The sequence below is a fragment of the Oryza glaberrima genome, chromosome 12 (genome assembly GCF_000147395.1).
Source record: "Oryza glaberrima chromosome 12, OglaRS2, whole genome shotgun sequence".
NCBI classification, from domain to species: domain Eukaryota; kingdom Viridiplantae; phylum Streptophyta; class Magnoliopsida; order Poales; family Poaceae; genus Oryza; species Oryza glaberrima.
The window spans coordinates 23,212,195-23,228,153 of NC_068337.1; the positions used below are offsets into that span (position 1 = coordinate 23,212,195).

A 15,959-nucleotide genomic window follows, 5' to 3' on the forward strand; every position below is an offset into this window, starting at 1 on the left:
TACTTATAATTTGAAATTGAAGAAGTATTTTTTTTAGAAGAGCATAAAATCCAAGATAATCAAAAGCTAGATTTTGTGCATATATTATGAGATGTGGACTGTTGAGCTAAAATTGGGTTGGAACTAACGGGTGTGCTGTATTTGGTGGCCTGTCTGCTCTGAACTGCCGTTATATCTGTTCAGTTCAGCTGTTCTGTGCCTGCTTGCTGTCTGATACAAATGTTAGCTGTGTTAATTACTTCTGCTAGCTGTATCTGATTGCCTTTGCTAACTACTTGATTGCGCTCTCTTTAATTTTTTCTTTTTGCCTTTTTTTAACTTCAAATTCGCTTCTAAACCTTGCTAGCACTGCCTCCATTTTTAATTTCAGATATTATTTTTTTACTTGAATTTCAGATGTTAACGTCTAATCTGTCTCAAGACTCCAGGGCTCCTTTTTCCCCCAATAATTATTTTCTTCCCGAAATACATGTTTGGAAAGGCATTTTTAGATAATGTTAGAAAAGGTAATAAATGTATACTGATTTTAAAGTGAGTACCAAATATCATTTCCGGTCGACAAATTTCTGCTCATATCTATACTACTATAAAATACAATACGCCGTCGAAACCACTAATTTTGCAGTCTTACAAATTACTCCTTAATATTTTATAATAGTATATGCAATAGTTTAATATTTATTTAAATCAAATGAATAACACAAGCTAAAATAAGTAAATAATAATAATACTAGCATATTTCATAAAAATATATTTTATCTACGATAAAGCATTATATATTTTCTTTTACCCATAGTAAACAATGGGCAATTTGCTAGTGTAGTATATAAGTATGAGCTGTATAGACAGCAACTTGCAGCAAGCTAACAAGCACTCATCAAATTGCATGCACAAATTGCATCTTCACTTTGATCACAAGTCAACTAATTGCCCAAAGTGAAGGCAACCAAATTTATTGAGCTAGCTTGTGGTACACAAGAATGCATCATTCATCAAATTAGCACCTACTAATGTACCTACATTAACTCCAGCATCATCATATCAACAACCACCTTAATTAAGCTGCATGCATGCATGCATGATGATGATGATGATGCATGGCCAACTATACTTATTCATATCAAGAGCATAATTAACCAGACCAGATTAAAACCATAACAAACAACTCTATCCATAAATTCATTCATCTGTTCTTCTTTTGTGAAAAACATCATAAACCATAATAACTACACCATGTTCCATACATTTTGCATGTACATGCATCAAATCATCTTCTTCATCGCGCCGAATAATCTTTTAGATCTCGCGCAAGAACCAAATGAACATCAAAATTAAAAATGAAATCAATCAAGGCAGTTAATTTTAAGAACTAATCAAAACAATTACTAACAACATGCATGCACGCATGTACCGATCGAGTACTTAACTAACATTGATGGTGTTGATTAAGCTGATCTCTCTCCATGATCAGCAGCAGCAGCAGCAGCAGCTAGTAGGCGTAGAGCTGGGCGAGCTCTCTCATGGCGGCGTCGTCGTCGTCGCCGTCGCCGCCGGCGCGGAGGTCGACGGCGTTGTCCAGCATCCACAGCAGGTGGTCGAACAGCACGACCTCGCAGTTGACGGCGATCGGCTTCGTCGACGACGACGTCGTCGTCGCCGCCGACGTCGACCTCCTCCTCTCAACCACCCCACCGCCGCCGCCGCCTTCTTTTCCGTCTCCGGCGGCCGCCGCCGGGACGTCGTCGTCGATGAGCGCGGCGATCAGCGGGTGGCTGAGGTGCTTGTTGCTGATCACGTAGCGCCGCCGCGAGCTCCCGACGAACACCACCGCCCCGTCGCCGCCGGCCGACACCGCCTTGCTGTCGCCGCCGCCGACAATGCCGCCATCGCCGCCGGCGACGACGTGCTCCCGGGTGGACATGGATCGGAGGTTCCTGTAGGAGCTCGACCTCGAGAGAGAGCGTGACAGGCTCTTGCACTTTCGTAGCAACACATTTCTGAACCTGTTCATGTAACTCAAAAACTAAATCAAAATCAAAATCAAAATCAAAACCAAAACCAAAAACCCTCCAAATTCTCTCAAACTAATTCGACCCAAGTCACAAACACAAAACACAAACAAGGAAGAAAAATAGGATTCAAGCTTAATTACATATGCATTGGGGTATATATATCGATGAGAGGCTATAATGGCTAGCAAATTAAGCTAGCTTCAAGCTAGGTTTCAAGCTTAAGCATTGCAAATATATATAGATACAAATTACAAATGTGTGTATATATAAGTGGATGTGTGTTAGTGAGGAGGAGAAGTGGGTGGCACGTCGTTGTAGACAAGTGAGGACGCTAGCTAGCTAAAGCTATATAGCTATAGGTAGTCACACACTGATCGATCTACCTGTCCATTGAATTTTTGCAAGCTAGCTTAATTAGGGCACCAGGTTGGCCTATTTGCTTAATTGGGGCCCAGAGGCATATATGCCACATTTTTGTTTGCCAGTGACTCTTATCTTATTTCATTTGTTACATGCATGATCCACTTTGGTCTTGAGTAGTGCTCATGATTAGAGCTTTTGGAAGTTTTAGGATGATGGAACATATATAACTCTGGTCTTGATCTAATGATCTTCACCTACAATAGAGATACACATAGCAAAAGTTTGGCTTTTATAAATGTGGTTTGTTGCGTACCTATACGTATTCATAGGTGTGAGTGTGTAGCGTATATATACATGAATTTCTTGTACTGTGTTTCGTAGAGAAAAAAAAAGTCTATCGTCAGAAATTGAGCATTGCAAGCGTAGCCCACCCCATGGTTTCCCTTACCATTTTGGTGATGGTTACCTCTACCTGACGGTATCGTGGTTACCCTAGTATCCATGTGGTTACCATAAAAGCTATAAGGTTAAAAACTAAGGTAGTTACTGAGGGGGTAACTATGATAACTGTGAGGTAATAGCGTGATATTGCAAACTCGAACCAATCTCGATCAATTGTATGCAAAGAGCATTGGCTCATGATAGCAAGTGGATTAATTGAGGGCAAAGAATTTTCTTGAAAGAGCTGTTCCAAGTTCCAACTAATTAATCTCCTCTAATGCAACCATCATAGACTTTCAACTAAATTAACAAACAACAGGGACAAGATTAGCAAGGAGAGCTTTCATGGTTTTCAGGGTCTCACTTCAGCATTATATTCGGACCTGCCTGTCCTACCTGTTAGGCTGTTAGTACTTAATTAGTACAGGATGCAAGCTATGGACCATGTATGAAAAAGGAGGAGGAATTAATCAGAACAAAAAAAAAAGATCATAAACATATATATACAAATCCTTTTTGGCACAACTCTGGATCCAAAATTTTTTGAAGCTGGGTACAAAATCAGCGGATCTAGATTACATTGATAACATTTTGATTAATCATTTTTTTTCATATTTTATATATAATTTAAAATTTTAAACCATTATTATTTAACATACAAAATACAAATCTACCATGGATTTGTGATCTAAAGCTGTACCAAACAGGGACACAAAGTTTATCTTATCTAGCCAACAGGCAGGCCTGCTTGTCAGTGCCACAAGTGGCGGCGGTTGATTGGTTGGAGTCAGCATCCCAAGACAACAAATCTGAATAAGTTTTTGTCCAAATTTGTTGTCCTAGAATATGTTGATTCTTTTTAAAACGGAGGGAGTAGTTGTGTATAGGCCGACAACTGCACATGAGGACATGACCTAGCTTTTATAAGATTGCAATGTCTAAACAACCATCCTCCAGTCCTGCACAAATCTTGATATAAGAATTGGTGGTACAACATACACCGTTGATTCGTCCGTCCTCTCTCTGGACCATATTCAGCATTGATATGGTACTTCACATTTTAATCTTTTGCTTACATGTAATATCACGTGTTAGATTCACAATTATTTATTGATATTTAGACCATAGAGATTAATATGTTAGAAAAGACAGCAATCTAGAGTAATCGTTGCACATGTGGCATGTATACACGGTTTGAAAACGTGGAAAAGCCATAGGTTTTATGCAAAAAAAAAACCCTTTAGACATGTAAGGACTATTCAATTGTTTTTTTACGAAGTATTAATTAATTAATAAGTACTCAAGAAAAAAAGGCACAAAAGGACTCCAGGTTAAAAAATACCACCTTCAGAGTAGTGACATTTCTAAATCATGCGGACAACTTAGATGACCACATATGAAAATCTACTTTTAAAGACAATCGCTTAAGACAACTATATCTAAAAATCAATTTCTAGATGTTCGCATAACCGTCTCTAGAATAGAAATGAGGCGTGCAATACTAACTGTGGGCCGCACAGCCCGCACTGCAGGCATAAGTGGATTTTCTTATGTACACCATCTGTACAGTAAAAAAGACATATTTCTATGTAGTTTTTTTTATATAGTGAAGTATAAGTAATCTTGTACACTAATTTGTCAGAACCGATAAGGCCATAAGTATGGCTGAATCATGTTCTTTTCGGATGAAGATATAGATTTTACCTCGGTTTTCGTTAGCACGTTTTTCAAACTTATATTTTCGTGCGAAAACTTGTTATATAGAAGTTGCTTTAAAATATCTAATATATCCATTCGTCAAGTTTGTAATACTTAAAACTTAACTAATCATGTGTTAATATCTTTCGCGTTTTACGTACGTCGTACACCAATTTAATCTTTATCTTCATAAGTTTTAAACACTACACCAAGATTAGGCTTCAAACCAAGCACCTCTGAAATTGAACAAATTAATTTGAGGCATGTGTAGCAAGATTAGACTATACCGATATGCTTTGATCCTGTAGGTCCTTGAATTAATAGGAATTTGATCTTGTAGGATCAAGTTTGTATATATTATGCTTCTTGGTTGGTTAATCTGTACGGTACAGTTAATTTTACATAAAAGATGGTGTTGCTACTAGCTTTGGATCAGAGTGTAGATATTGGATCCAACACAAAAGGTAACAAGAATTATTACATCTTGTGTCCTGCCTAATTGGTAATTAGTGTGGCACTCAACCTAAGCTTAGTTGGTAATTAAGAAAACCAAGGGTACGTAGTTCAGGAGGTTTATGTTCTAAGCAACCAAAATTAGTTACACTACACTACTCATACCAATTTCCACTTGCTCGATCAAGAACATAACATTCTTTGAATTGGAAGTGTACACATCAACGACCTGTCCAGGCTAGAAACTGTAGCAAATTTTATAAGTAGGCCTACCAATCTAGCTAGCAGCTTAATTAGTTCACGCGTCATAAAATAAAGTGAGCATATAGATCACCAAGTTGTCCCCTAAGGGTCTCTTTGAGAAGCCTAAATTCCCAGTTTATTTTTGTAGTGTCTCGTTTGAAAAATAAAAAGCGACAGCAAAAAACTCTAAATTGCGAAGTGAGTATAGTTTAATTGGTTAGATTTCTCATGGTGAAAACAACCCACCCGGGTGGACGGGTTTAACTTCTAGACTTAACACGGGTGCTTCTATTTACGGCTAATTTTTCTTTCAATGGTAGGCGTCGGGTACGTACTCATGACAGCAAGACGCCCGTGGTGACTTCGTTAATCTTAAGATAAGTTGGCCCAGTTTTTGGAGATGCTCATATGGTTATTTTAGTGGTAGGCACGAGTATCCATCGATAGCAAGGTGTCCGTGGTGATTTTGTCAATCTCAAGACATGTCGACCCAATCTTTTAAAGGTGCTCGTAGGAGTGAGTGTGCGTATGTTGTGGGTGTCTACATTTGTACTGTGTGTTTTTTATAAAAAAAAAGACCTCTAATTATTTCTAAAATTTAAATTTAGCTATGGCTGGTGAGAGCCTGATCATGGTTTCCTCAACCCGGGGATTTGGGCTAAAATATTGGAAAAAGTACACCGAAGGTCCCTCAACTTGTCACCCGGATACAAAAATGTCCTCGAATCGCAAAACCAGATATGCATGGTCCCTTCACTATACAAAACCAGTCACCCGAGGTCCTTGAGTGGTTTTGACCCCAGTTTTAGCCTACGTGGCGCGTGGGACCCACGTGGGCTCCACATGTCAGCGTGCCACGTCCATTCCCCTCTTCTTCTCTCCCTTCCTCCCCTCTCTCTCGCACTCTTCTCAGGCCGGCCGACGGGTAGGGAGCAGACGACCGGGCAGCGAGGGGGGTTGAGCGGCGAACGGCGGAGGCGGCGTGTGAGCGCGTGGCGGCCGGCGAAGCGGAGGCGCGGAGCTACGGTGGCCGGCGGATGGGGAGCGGCGCCGGGACTTCGTCGATAGGCGGGGATCGGCGGGGAGAAGGGGTGCCGGGACGGGCGGCGGCCGATGGGGAGGACAACCGATGAGCAGCGGTCGACGGGGAGACGGGGCGGCGTGCGTGCCGACCTGGGCTGCCAAATATTTGAAGCAATGGTACCTGCGACAGATGAGATTGGCAATCAACCATTAATTCATCGCACCGAACACTGTTGTTTCCACCGACAAAACTCGCATGGCCTGGAGATCACTGATGACAGAACCATGGCTTCCCTAGCATGAATTTCCATGTAACTTGGGACAGGATGATTGTTGTTAGCTTGCTTGTCACCGGAGTTGGCTGATGGATGCCCGGTTTCGGTCTGGCCATAGCTGTTGCGCTATCGAAATCTCCTACTCCATGCAGTGGCTGGTGTGGCACATGTGAGTGACTTCAGGAGAGGAGGACATGGACGGAGGCGATCTTGGTGGCGGCGCAGACGGGGCAAGCGTCAACGGCGGCCTCGCAGGCGCCGCACAGGCACAGGCGGCGGCACGAGAGCAGCGGCACAGATGCCTCCGTGACACGGCAGGCCTTGCACGACGTCACCCCGGACACCGTGTCGGCGGCAGTGGTGGCGGCGGCGCCGCCTAGGGTCTCGAAGCAGCACGACTGCGCATCCTCGGCGTCGCCCTCCCCCGCTGCGGCGGCGACGGCACAGGGGGACTAGAGGAGCTAGTCGAGCGTGGCACGGAGGCCGGCGGCGACAGCCTCGTGGCTCTTAGCAACGCCTATCCAAGCCTGCCCCTCCGCGCTCATCTAGCGGAGCTTCTCCTCTAGCTCCGCGTTGCGGCAGCGTGCGCGATCCAGCTTGGCCTCCGCCGCACGCACCCTCCCCGTCGTGGCGCGCGCCACGGCCGCCACCAGCGCCCGGACGTGCTGTCGCTGCGCTTCTTCCAGCCCCACGCGCATCCGCTCGGCTTGCACGGCATCCACCAAACACCGACGCCGATCAAACACCACTCACCAAACACAAACAGAGGAGGGCGGCGGCGTGAGCGGGTGCGTGGCCTCGTCGTAGGTGAAGAAGAGCGAGGCGTTGGCTGTCAGGATGGGAGGCCTGTTCCCGCATCGCCGCCACCACCACGTCGCCTGTCGCCAGCCTAGAGAGAGGAAAAGTGAGAGAGAGAGGACAAAGGGAAAGAGAGAGATGGTGATGACGTGGCACGCTGACATGTGGGGTCCACATGGGTCCCACGTGCCACGTAGGCCAAAACCGGGGTCAAAACCACCGAAGGACCTCGGGTGAACAGTTTTGTATAGTTAAGGGACCCCGCATATCTGGTTTTGCGGTTCGAGGACGTTTTTTATCCCGATGACAAGTTGAGGGACCTTCGGTGTACTTTTTCCTAAAATCTTAAGCAAACACATAGACGGGCCTCAATTCCAAAGAAATCTAGATGGGCTGGGAAGCTCGAACTAAAACCTGGACCTATCAAACCAGGCCTAAATCACTACAAATTCGACCCGGCCCACGTTTAACCTAAACAAGGACAGCCCATCAACCTGGCCCATGGAGCCCATCAAGAGCTCAAACAAAGCGGACCGGGTCGCTACCCGTTAACCCGCCTCTGCCATTGCCAAAAATCCCAAAACCCTACGCTGCCTCTGCCGCCGCCTCGCCGCCACCATTCTCCCGTCCGCCGCAAAACCCTAGCTCCCAAACCCCTCGCCGCCGCCGCCATGATCACCGGCGGCCAGAGCTACGTCTCCGCGCCGCCGGCCTTCTCGGCCGACGGGCGTCTCCTCCTCGCCTGCACCGGCCGCACCGTCTCCGTCTTCAGCGCCTCCACCGGCATGCTGGTACGCACCATGGAGAGAGAGAGAGAGAGATTTTGTGGCTCGCTGTGGTTTTTTTTTTTTGGTTACCGATGGGGGAGTGTGTTTGCAGGTGTCGGAGCTGGAGGGGCACGAGGGGGACGTCACGGCGGTGGTGGTGGCGCCGCCGCCGGTGGCGGCGGCGGCGAAGCTCGCGAGCTACTGCTGGACGGCGGGGCTTGACGGGTTTCTGATTTACTGGGACTTCGCGGCGGCGGAGCTGGTGCGGAAGGTCCAGGTCGGCCTCCCCGTGCACTCCATGGTGAGCCGCTTTGCGAATTTCGTCGCCTTGGTTGCTACCGTTTTGTTGTGAGCAGTGAATTGGGCAAATGTTTATAGGTTAATTTTTTTTATTCTGTTTTGGGCGCAGGTCATTCCTAACATAGCCAGAATATCGAGAGGAGCTGAAATTTACACGCCGTTTGCATTCGTCTCTGTTGAAGACACCAGTAAGCCATCTAATGAGAAATTGCGCGGGCAGTTGCGAATTTATGACTTAACCAAAGGGCGTCAAGTGGGTAGTCTTCTGGCTGAGGTACAAATTTTACCTGTCCCAGTTCGTTTTCTAACCATTTTCCTGCGACAATATGTTTTTAGATATTTTATTATTGATCATGCTATGAATAGTGAGCTTCCATTTGGAAATGTAGTTTGCTGCTAATGTTGCTATTGCAATTAGAAATATAACAATAATATTGTGCTGTAGTAGCTGTGGTAAGGTTTTCTATTAAAACTTACATCAATGTGTTGTTTGCTTCGATTTAAACAGACCCGTAAACCGGAAATGATTGTTGCAAGTAGCTCTGGTGAATTTTTGGGTATTACAAATAAGAGAAAGCTCCATGTATGGAGGATACCAACAAAAAATTTCAAGCCCGACAAGATAAGGAAGATAAAGCTTAGCCACACAAAAAACTTGAACACACTGGCCTTCCATCCAAGTGAGAGAATTGTTGCTAGTGGTGATGCAACGGGGCGAATACTGATCTGGAGAGGTTTTGGAAATGCAAAGTTTTCTGGATCAGATGGCACAAAATCTGAACTAGATGAAGACAGGGGTGATGTGAGGGGTAATGGTGATGCAGATACTTGCACTACATGGCATTGGCATTCAAGCGGAGTGAGGTTTCTCAAATTTTCTACTGATGGAGCTTACTTGTTCTCAGGTTTTGCTTGCTGATTTGTGTTCATTCAGTTGTGATTCTAGGGTTTTATGCTTTTCAATGACAAGTTCCTTATCTTATAGGTGGTATGGAGGGAGTTATTGTTGTATGGCAACTAGATACTGGGAAGAGAAGATATAAACCACGTCTAGGGTCTCCTCTTTTGTCCTTTGTAGATTCTCCGGATTCTTCCATTGCCTGTGTAAGTATCCCCATATTTTACATCTCCCATTGAACTTCGTTGCACCTGATATAGTAATCTGAAGAGTGAAAAACACACTATTTTTGTTGATTTAAGAGTTATTTGAATATGATGTTGCCACATAGTAGCCTCCAGTCACAAAAACAAGTCGTTTTGGACTTATCTAAGTCCACATTATACAACTTTTTACTGCCTAGTTCTTTAGCATAAATTTTAAAAAAGTTTATATAACTGTAATATTATGAAAGCTCTTGTTATGACAAAATTGAATTTATCAGTTTCATTTGCATACCGGAATACTATATTTTAACTGATATTTATGGTCAAAGAATTCGTGTTGACTGCATGCATTTTAAATTGACTTGTTTTTTTGTGGCCAGAGTGAGCATAATTATATATCATAATCATACATGTCCACATTAGGTTACATGATGTTATTAGAACCGTATGAGAAAACTAGAATGGTTCAGCACTTCAGCATCTTTTTATGGTAACACATTTACTTCCTAATGGGCTGTACTGATGATGGGGGGCTCATAAAGTGTAGCAGGTAGCATTTTTGTATTAGACTTTTTTTTGGCTCTATGATTGTTTCAAACTACCGTTTCTTTTTGTCTGTTTCTGTTTCATTTGTTTGCAATTCATTTTTGAAGTAGAGCTTAATGTTCTTTGTATTTCAGGTGTCATGTATGAATAACCAAGTCCATCTTCTAAAAATGCCCAACATGGAGGTCATGAAATCTATTGCTGGAATTAAGGTTTGTAATAGCATAAATATGCCCTTTAAGAGCCCACTCTAATCCAAATAAATTGTATTGATGATCTCTGCTGTTTCACTTTTTGGTGATTATATTATGTGCTAATGGATGTCTTTTATTTGTTTATCTCTTCAGCTACCTATATCTTCACCAAACCTGGGTGGTTGTTATCGAGATGTGTATGGATTTGATTACAGTAACAAACTTGTTGCTGTGCCAACAGAAGATTATTGCATACAGTTCTACGATTTATTTGAGAATACTGAAGTTTCAGAGGTAAAACAGTAAGCATATGAGAGCATTTCATCATATTTTATCCAGTTCTGTGGTTCTCAGTATATTGAATCGGTACTTGTCTTCCTGTTCTGGTTTTGTGCAAGAATATCCCATCCCAATATTTTTACTTTCTACAGGTGCAAGTTTGTGAGAGGAACTTTCAGCCTGTTGATGATATCACAGTGAGATAACAACTTCCTTTTGCTTGTACCGTAGATTTCTTTTGTTAGGTTCTTGTGGCTTAAAATTTTTCTTTGTTTTTCACATTTATTTTAGTATCCAGAAGTTTGCTCTGATGAGAATGCTTTCCTTTCCACAGATGTACATTTCCTTAGTTTCATTGTCAATTGATGGTAAGTTTATGTGCACCGTTGATGTCAAGCTTCCTGAAGAAGAATTAGGTGGGCTTGTTACATTGAAATTTTGGAACCAAGGGTCTCGTGCTGGACAATATTTTTTGTCCACTGTCATTTATGAGCCGCACAGGTACCAACATGACTATATAAGGTCAATTATAAATGGTTGCATATGTTCTCTTACCATTCTTTCATACAGCGATGCTGGAATTTCTGCTATTGCTTTCCGCCCTGGAAAAAACATGGCTGTGAGCTCTTCATTTGGTGGCAACTTTAAGGTGTGCATATCTATTGGTTATTGAGATGATGCTCTGCGTATCTATTTCTTAATTTTTACTGTTTTACCTGTAGGTTTGGGTCCAAAGTATGCTTTCACAACCAAGTGATGAAAAAAATCAATCTGGTTGGAGATGCCAATCCGTCGGCTCATACAAGTGAGTTGACTTTGTTAATTTAATTTCCCTTTAAACAATACCTCAATATTGCTGCCATAAGCATATATGTTATTGTTTATGCTGCTATAATATCATCTATTAATTTGTGGCAAATGTTGTAAATGGTGACGTAAAAAATGAAAAATTGCAGGAATAAACCTATGACAGCCGCAACTTTCTCAAGCGATGGATCTGTTCTTGCGGTTGCAGCTGAGAATGTCGTCACATTGTGGGATCCTGATAATAACACACTTGTTGGTGTGATTGCAGAGGCACTATCGGTATTGTATTATTCCTCAGCGTGGACCTTTGCCATTCTGTTCAGATTAATAGTTTGATATGTGTATCTCATTTCAATTTGCAGCCCATCACAAAACTTTCGTTCATTGGGACATCACCATTTTTGATGTCTCTATCTCAGAGCTCCAAACCACAGGTTGCCATGTGGAATGTTCCAAATCTTTCCATGCAATGGTCTTACAGCCTCTTTGCAGAAGGTACAAAATTATCTCGTTGAAATGTATCTTATGATTTTATTACATGAGTTGGTTCAGATTGCATGTCTAGTTATTCATCTTCATGATGACTATTAAGATTTAATCTTACCAGCTTGAAGAGCTGCCAAATGATAGTTCTAATAATTCAATTACCCTATACAGATGCAGTCGTCTAGATCCAATTGTTCTGTACGTTCATGATATAGAATTAAGTAGGCAAACTATAGCTAATAGTCTAGTACAGAACTTAGGTTTGACCTTTGTGCGAACATTTCGAAATTCTATCAAAGAAGTTGGGTTTGTGAAAACAAACTGCTGATATCTCCTTGGATAAGTCCGCAGAAAAATGCATCTGATATAATTCTCATTTTATATATGTACTTTTGACAGCTGCGTGTTGCTCGTCAAGTAGAAGTGAGTTTGCAGTTCTTGCTCTTCTAAGCTGTCCTGATGGAGAAACACTGGCAGAGCAAGATGGGGTGATACTACTTTTCGATGCAGAAAATCCAAAGCCTGTTTCTTCCTGGTCAGTAAAGAAGGTATGTTTGGCTGAGTTGTTATACTCTGAACAGTCCATAGAGCACATTATATATTTTCTGGGACTAAATTTTCTGGTTAGTGATTGTAGGCAATGCGCATTGTTAGCTACTTATTGCTTTGGTTCTCAAGTGAAATGTTTATATTTTGTTTCTTTCCTCTGCTTGTGTCAATCTGTTGAATGCATCAGTGGCCCATTAATGTATTACAAGAGTTAATTTCACTTTTCTTTTGTAGGCAAGGGGAGGCAGCGTTGCTTTTTTGAAGGGTGATTCCTCTTTGGATGCAAACAGAAAAGACAGGATAGATGGAGAGGCATCATCGCTGGTTTATGTCAACGGTTCTCATGAGTATGTTATATTTGATCCCCGAAGCAATGAAGAATTGCATATTGGCAAGAGTGCACACAAAAATATTCAAACTGAGGAGCCTGGTGAGTTATGGTTTGCTGCATTTATTCTAATCAGCTTCTGTATACTTGTATTTTTCATTGTGTTAACCTGCTCTTCTCTACGGCTATATTTGCTGGTGGCAAGATTATATAGTACTCCCTCCGTTTCAAAATGTTTGACACCGTTGACTTTTTAGTACGTGTTTGACCATTCGTCTTATTCAAAAAATTTAAGTAATTATTTATTCTTTTCATATCATTTGATTCATTGTTAAATATACTTTCATGTACACATATAGTTTTACATATTTCACAAATTTTTTTGAATAAGACGAACGGTCAAACATGTAATAAAAAGTCAACAGTGTCAAACATTTTGAAACGGAGGGAGTATATGAACATCATATCCCAACATTTTCTCATGCTAAATGTTTTACGCTCCAGAAACCATTCTCTTTTTTAATGCTAGCCTTCCAGAAACCCTTTCTGAATATTGTTGCATTGTGCCTGGCAAAACCATTTATTTGCCCCTTTTTCTTTTGTACTCTAAAACATGTTGAAAAAGGCTCTGAAGCTCCTTTTTGTTATTCCAGGACCAATTGGTTATGCTTCTATTTTTGGAGAACTTCCGAAACTGGAGTCAAAGAAAGATGTTCCAGAAATTCTATTTATACCGTCAGAGAGACCTTGGGAGACTATATTCAGTGGATCAACTCATGTTCTTCCGCCTCTCACAAAGTTATGTCCTGCATTCTTGGCATCATTGCTTGAGAAGAGACCAGTTGCAAATGAGTGAGAAAGTGCCGAAGTTTTGTCCCGTCATACAATGCAACAAGGAACCCTGCTAGTTACAAATGGTATTGCACATGAAATCCTTATGACTAGTGCTGCCCGAAGCTCGTCCAATACTGCTGAAGCTGGTTGTGGGCATTGATTATCTGTCAGCTCAGCTCACAAGAGAACACATGCGATGATGGCTACAGCAACGCTGTTGGGTGAATGAGCCACCCTACCTCTTTTTGTAGGTGATATCTAGTGATCTATCTTCAGATCCTAGCAAATTTTGTTTCCATAGGCTAATCTGTAATTCTGATAGCAAAAACTAGCTCTTTTTGGTGAAAATGTAACGCTAAGATATCCAGTAACACGGTGAGTGAATGATGCTGTTTTACTGACTCTGAATGAAGTGTGTGTTGATCTGGTAAACTGAAAACTCGATGCTTCTTTCAGAGTTTCAGTTGTCTGTTGCTTGCATACATGATGGAATACTTTTTTCTTCTAGAACTCTATAACAACCAGGCAAATAATTTGTCTTCCTGGAAAAAAGGCAATCTTGTCGATTATGTACTGATATCTGGCAGGCTAAACTTAGCAATTGCATTAGATGCCAAATATTGCCATATAAGTCTTCCAGATTCAGAAATTGATGGCTAAGCTGCACTGACAAGTACGAAATGCATGCAGGCTTGTGAACGGTTTCAGTCTGTATCGATGGCAATAGATGTTGACCCGTGCCATATCTCCAAATATGATACTCCAGTAATTTGTATGATATTCACATGAATCAAGCTCAGTTCTCGTACAAATCCTTTGAAATTCGTTTGTTCCAAACAAGCCCTAAATAAAAAAAATTTATGATGTCATAATACGACTTACAAGTTACAATCAATTTGAAACGCGTGAATTTTACTGAAGCCGAATCAAGTAGAATTCCTGCGTTTCAAATGGACCCAACCGCAACAACCGAAATGTCAAAGCAAATTTTTACATCCAGGCAAACTGGCGACACAGACAGCGAGATCACATGACGTCCACGTAGGACGACGTGTCATCATCCAGGCCGTCCACGTCACGCTGGTCAAACTTGTCGACCAATCTCGACCCTCCAACCTCGAGCCTCCCGATCATGGCGGCCTCCCTCGCCACCTCCTCGTCTCCCTCGTCGAACCCCACGCAGTGCTTCGCGCTCAGCGACTCCAGCTCGAGGCAGCCATGGATGACGGCGAGGAGCTCGTGCCTTGGCAGGTAGCAGCCGTCGAGGCAGAGGCGCTTGAGGCGCGGCAGCGACGCCGCCATGGCCGCGGCGTCCACGTCGCGGATGGCGCCGGCCATCTTGAGGCTGGAGAAGCCTGGGCAGCCGGCGCCGACGCGCGCCGCCGTCGCCGGGAACGACGCCGGCCTGTGCTCGAGCTCCAGGTGCTCGAGGCGGCGCCACCGCGCGACGAGGCCGGGCAGCCGCGCATCGTCGGCGGCGGACAGCGCCGGGAGGGCGACCCTCCTCAGCTCCGTGCACCGGAGCGACACGAGGTCCAGGTCGGGCGCGCCGAGCAGCGGCGGGAGGGCGAGCTCGGCGGCGCGGCCCGCGGCGCGCGCGACGCAGAGGCGGAGGTAGCCCGCGAAGGTGAAGCGGCGGACGCCGTAGCGCGCGGCGAACGCGGCGCCCAGCGGCGACCACGGCATGAAGCGCGCGGCGGCGCCGCCGCCGCCGCGGAGGTCGAGCGCCCGCCACAGCGACGCGTCGCGCGCCGCGGCGCGCCACGACCGGCACACCAGCGGCGCCGCCGCGGCCACGTCGTCGAGCGGCAGCCGCCGGAAGATCTCGACGAGGCAGTCGGCGTCCATGTCTCCCCACCGCGCCACCGCCGCCGCCGCCTCCTCCTCTCCGGTGTCCATTGGCGCCACCCTTGGTTCTTGCTAATTTTCCAATTGCTATCTCCTTAAATAGTAAAAAAAATAAGATTAAAATCTTGAGGCGAAAACCACTATAACCCCAAATGCAACTAAAATTGTACAAATTGCAACTTGCCACTTAATGTCGACACTATTATCGATATAAATTTAAGTCGTGCAACTGCGTGGGCCACTTACGTCCGATCTAAGATCAATGGACATCTACACTTGTGGATTTGATTTTTGCAACATGTTTAGTCGTCATCATCTTGGTCAAATGTTGTGTATATAGGGACAGCTCAAAGGTGAGAAAAAGTTTAAAAAGAAGTGGAAAAAGGGAAAGTGAGACAACAAAGAAAGTTGGAATTTGGATAGGAGGGAGTGTCCATATCACACACGCATACACATGGTATAGGAATGAGTCAAGTTAGACCAGTAGTAGTAGTATTAATTTCCTTAGCAGCCACAGCTAGCTTGGCATTGGCAAAATGTATTTATCAATAATACTTAAAAAGGCTTCAGTGATAGGGATAGTGAAATCTATCATTGTAAGTATTTCCGTC

General features: G+C 43.6%; 3 protein-coding genes and 1 pseudogene across 4 annotated transcripts; 1 reads left to right on the plus strand and 3 right to left on the minus strand.

Annotated features, from left to right (window-relative positions):
- Positions 1–1,155: 1,155 nt before the first annotated feature.
- On the minus strand, positions 1,156–2,235 carry LOC127757800 (auxin-responsive protein SAUR77-like). Of its 2 annotated transcripts, XM_052283388.1 has the most exons (2): positions 2,153–2,235; positions 1,156–2,003 (listed from the first exon to the last, which is right to left on the minus strand). In XM_052283388.1, exons 1-2 carry the CDS (start codon positions 2,158–2,160, stop codon positions 1,490–1,492), a joined length of 522 nt encoding a protein of 173 aa, XP_052139348.1. In that variant the 5' UTR covers positions 2,161–2,235; the 3' UTR covers positions 1,156–1,489. The 2 variants fall into 2 exon arrangements, with proteins under 2 accessions (XP_052139348.1, XP_052139347.1); XM_052283387.1 differs by having other exon boundaries at positions 1,156–2,235.
- Positions 2,236–6,687: 4,452 nt separating this feature from the next.
- Positions 6,688–7,979, minus strand: LOC127756412 (probable BOI-related E3 ubiquitin-protein ligase 2; annotated as a pseudogene).
- On the plus strand, positions 7,880–14,134 carry LOC127757687 (uncharacterized). The gene is made up of 16 exons (XM_052283255.1): positions 7,880–8,097; positions 8,186–8,374; positions 8,483–8,647; positions 8,882–9,278; positions 9,359–9,477; positions 10,158–10,235; positions 10,371–10,511; positions 10,649–10,693; positions 10,831–10,997; positions 11,067–11,145; positions 11,219–11,301; positions 11,453–11,582; positions 11,666–11,798; positions 12,189–12,337; positions 12,573–12,768; positions 13,320–14,134. Exons 1-16 carry the CDS (start codon positions 7,978–7,980, stop codon positions 13,520–13,522), a joined length of 2,394 nt encoding a protein of 797 aa, XP_052139215.1. The 5' UTR covers positions 7,880–7,977; the 3' UTR covers positions 13,523–14,134.
- Positions 14,135–14,258: 124 nt separating this feature from the next.
- On the minus strand, positions 14,259–15,607 carry LOC127757688 (F-box/LRR-repeat protein At3g48880-like). The gene has a single exon (XM_052283256.1). The coding sequence runs from the start codon at positions 15,397–15,399 to the stop codon at positions 14,527–14,529; it is 873 nt and encodes a 290-aa protein (XP_052139216.1). The 5' UTR covers positions 15,400–15,607; the 3' UTR covers positions 14,259–14,526.
- Positions 15,608–15,959: the final 352 nt, after the last annotated feature.

Excerpts from the sequence above, each read along its gene's own strand:
- LOC127757687 (XM_052283255.1), top strand. The coding sequence starts at position 7,978 with ATGATCACCGGCGGCCAGAGCTACGTCTCCGCGCCGCCGGCCTTCTCG. Across the intron at positions 8,648-8,881 it reads TGGGTAGTCTTCTGGCTGAG|ACCCGTAAACCGGAAATGAT; the intron begins GTACAAATTTTA and ends CGATTTAAACAG. Across the intron at positions 9,279-9,358 it reads TGGAGCTTACTTGTTCTCAG|GTGGTATGGAGGGAGTTATT; the intron begins GTTTTGCTTGCT and ends CTTATCTTATAG.
- LOC127757688 (XM_052283256.1), bottom strand. The coding sequence starts at position 15,399 with ATGGACACCGGAGAGGAGGAGGCGGCGGCGGCGGTGGCGCGGTGGGGA.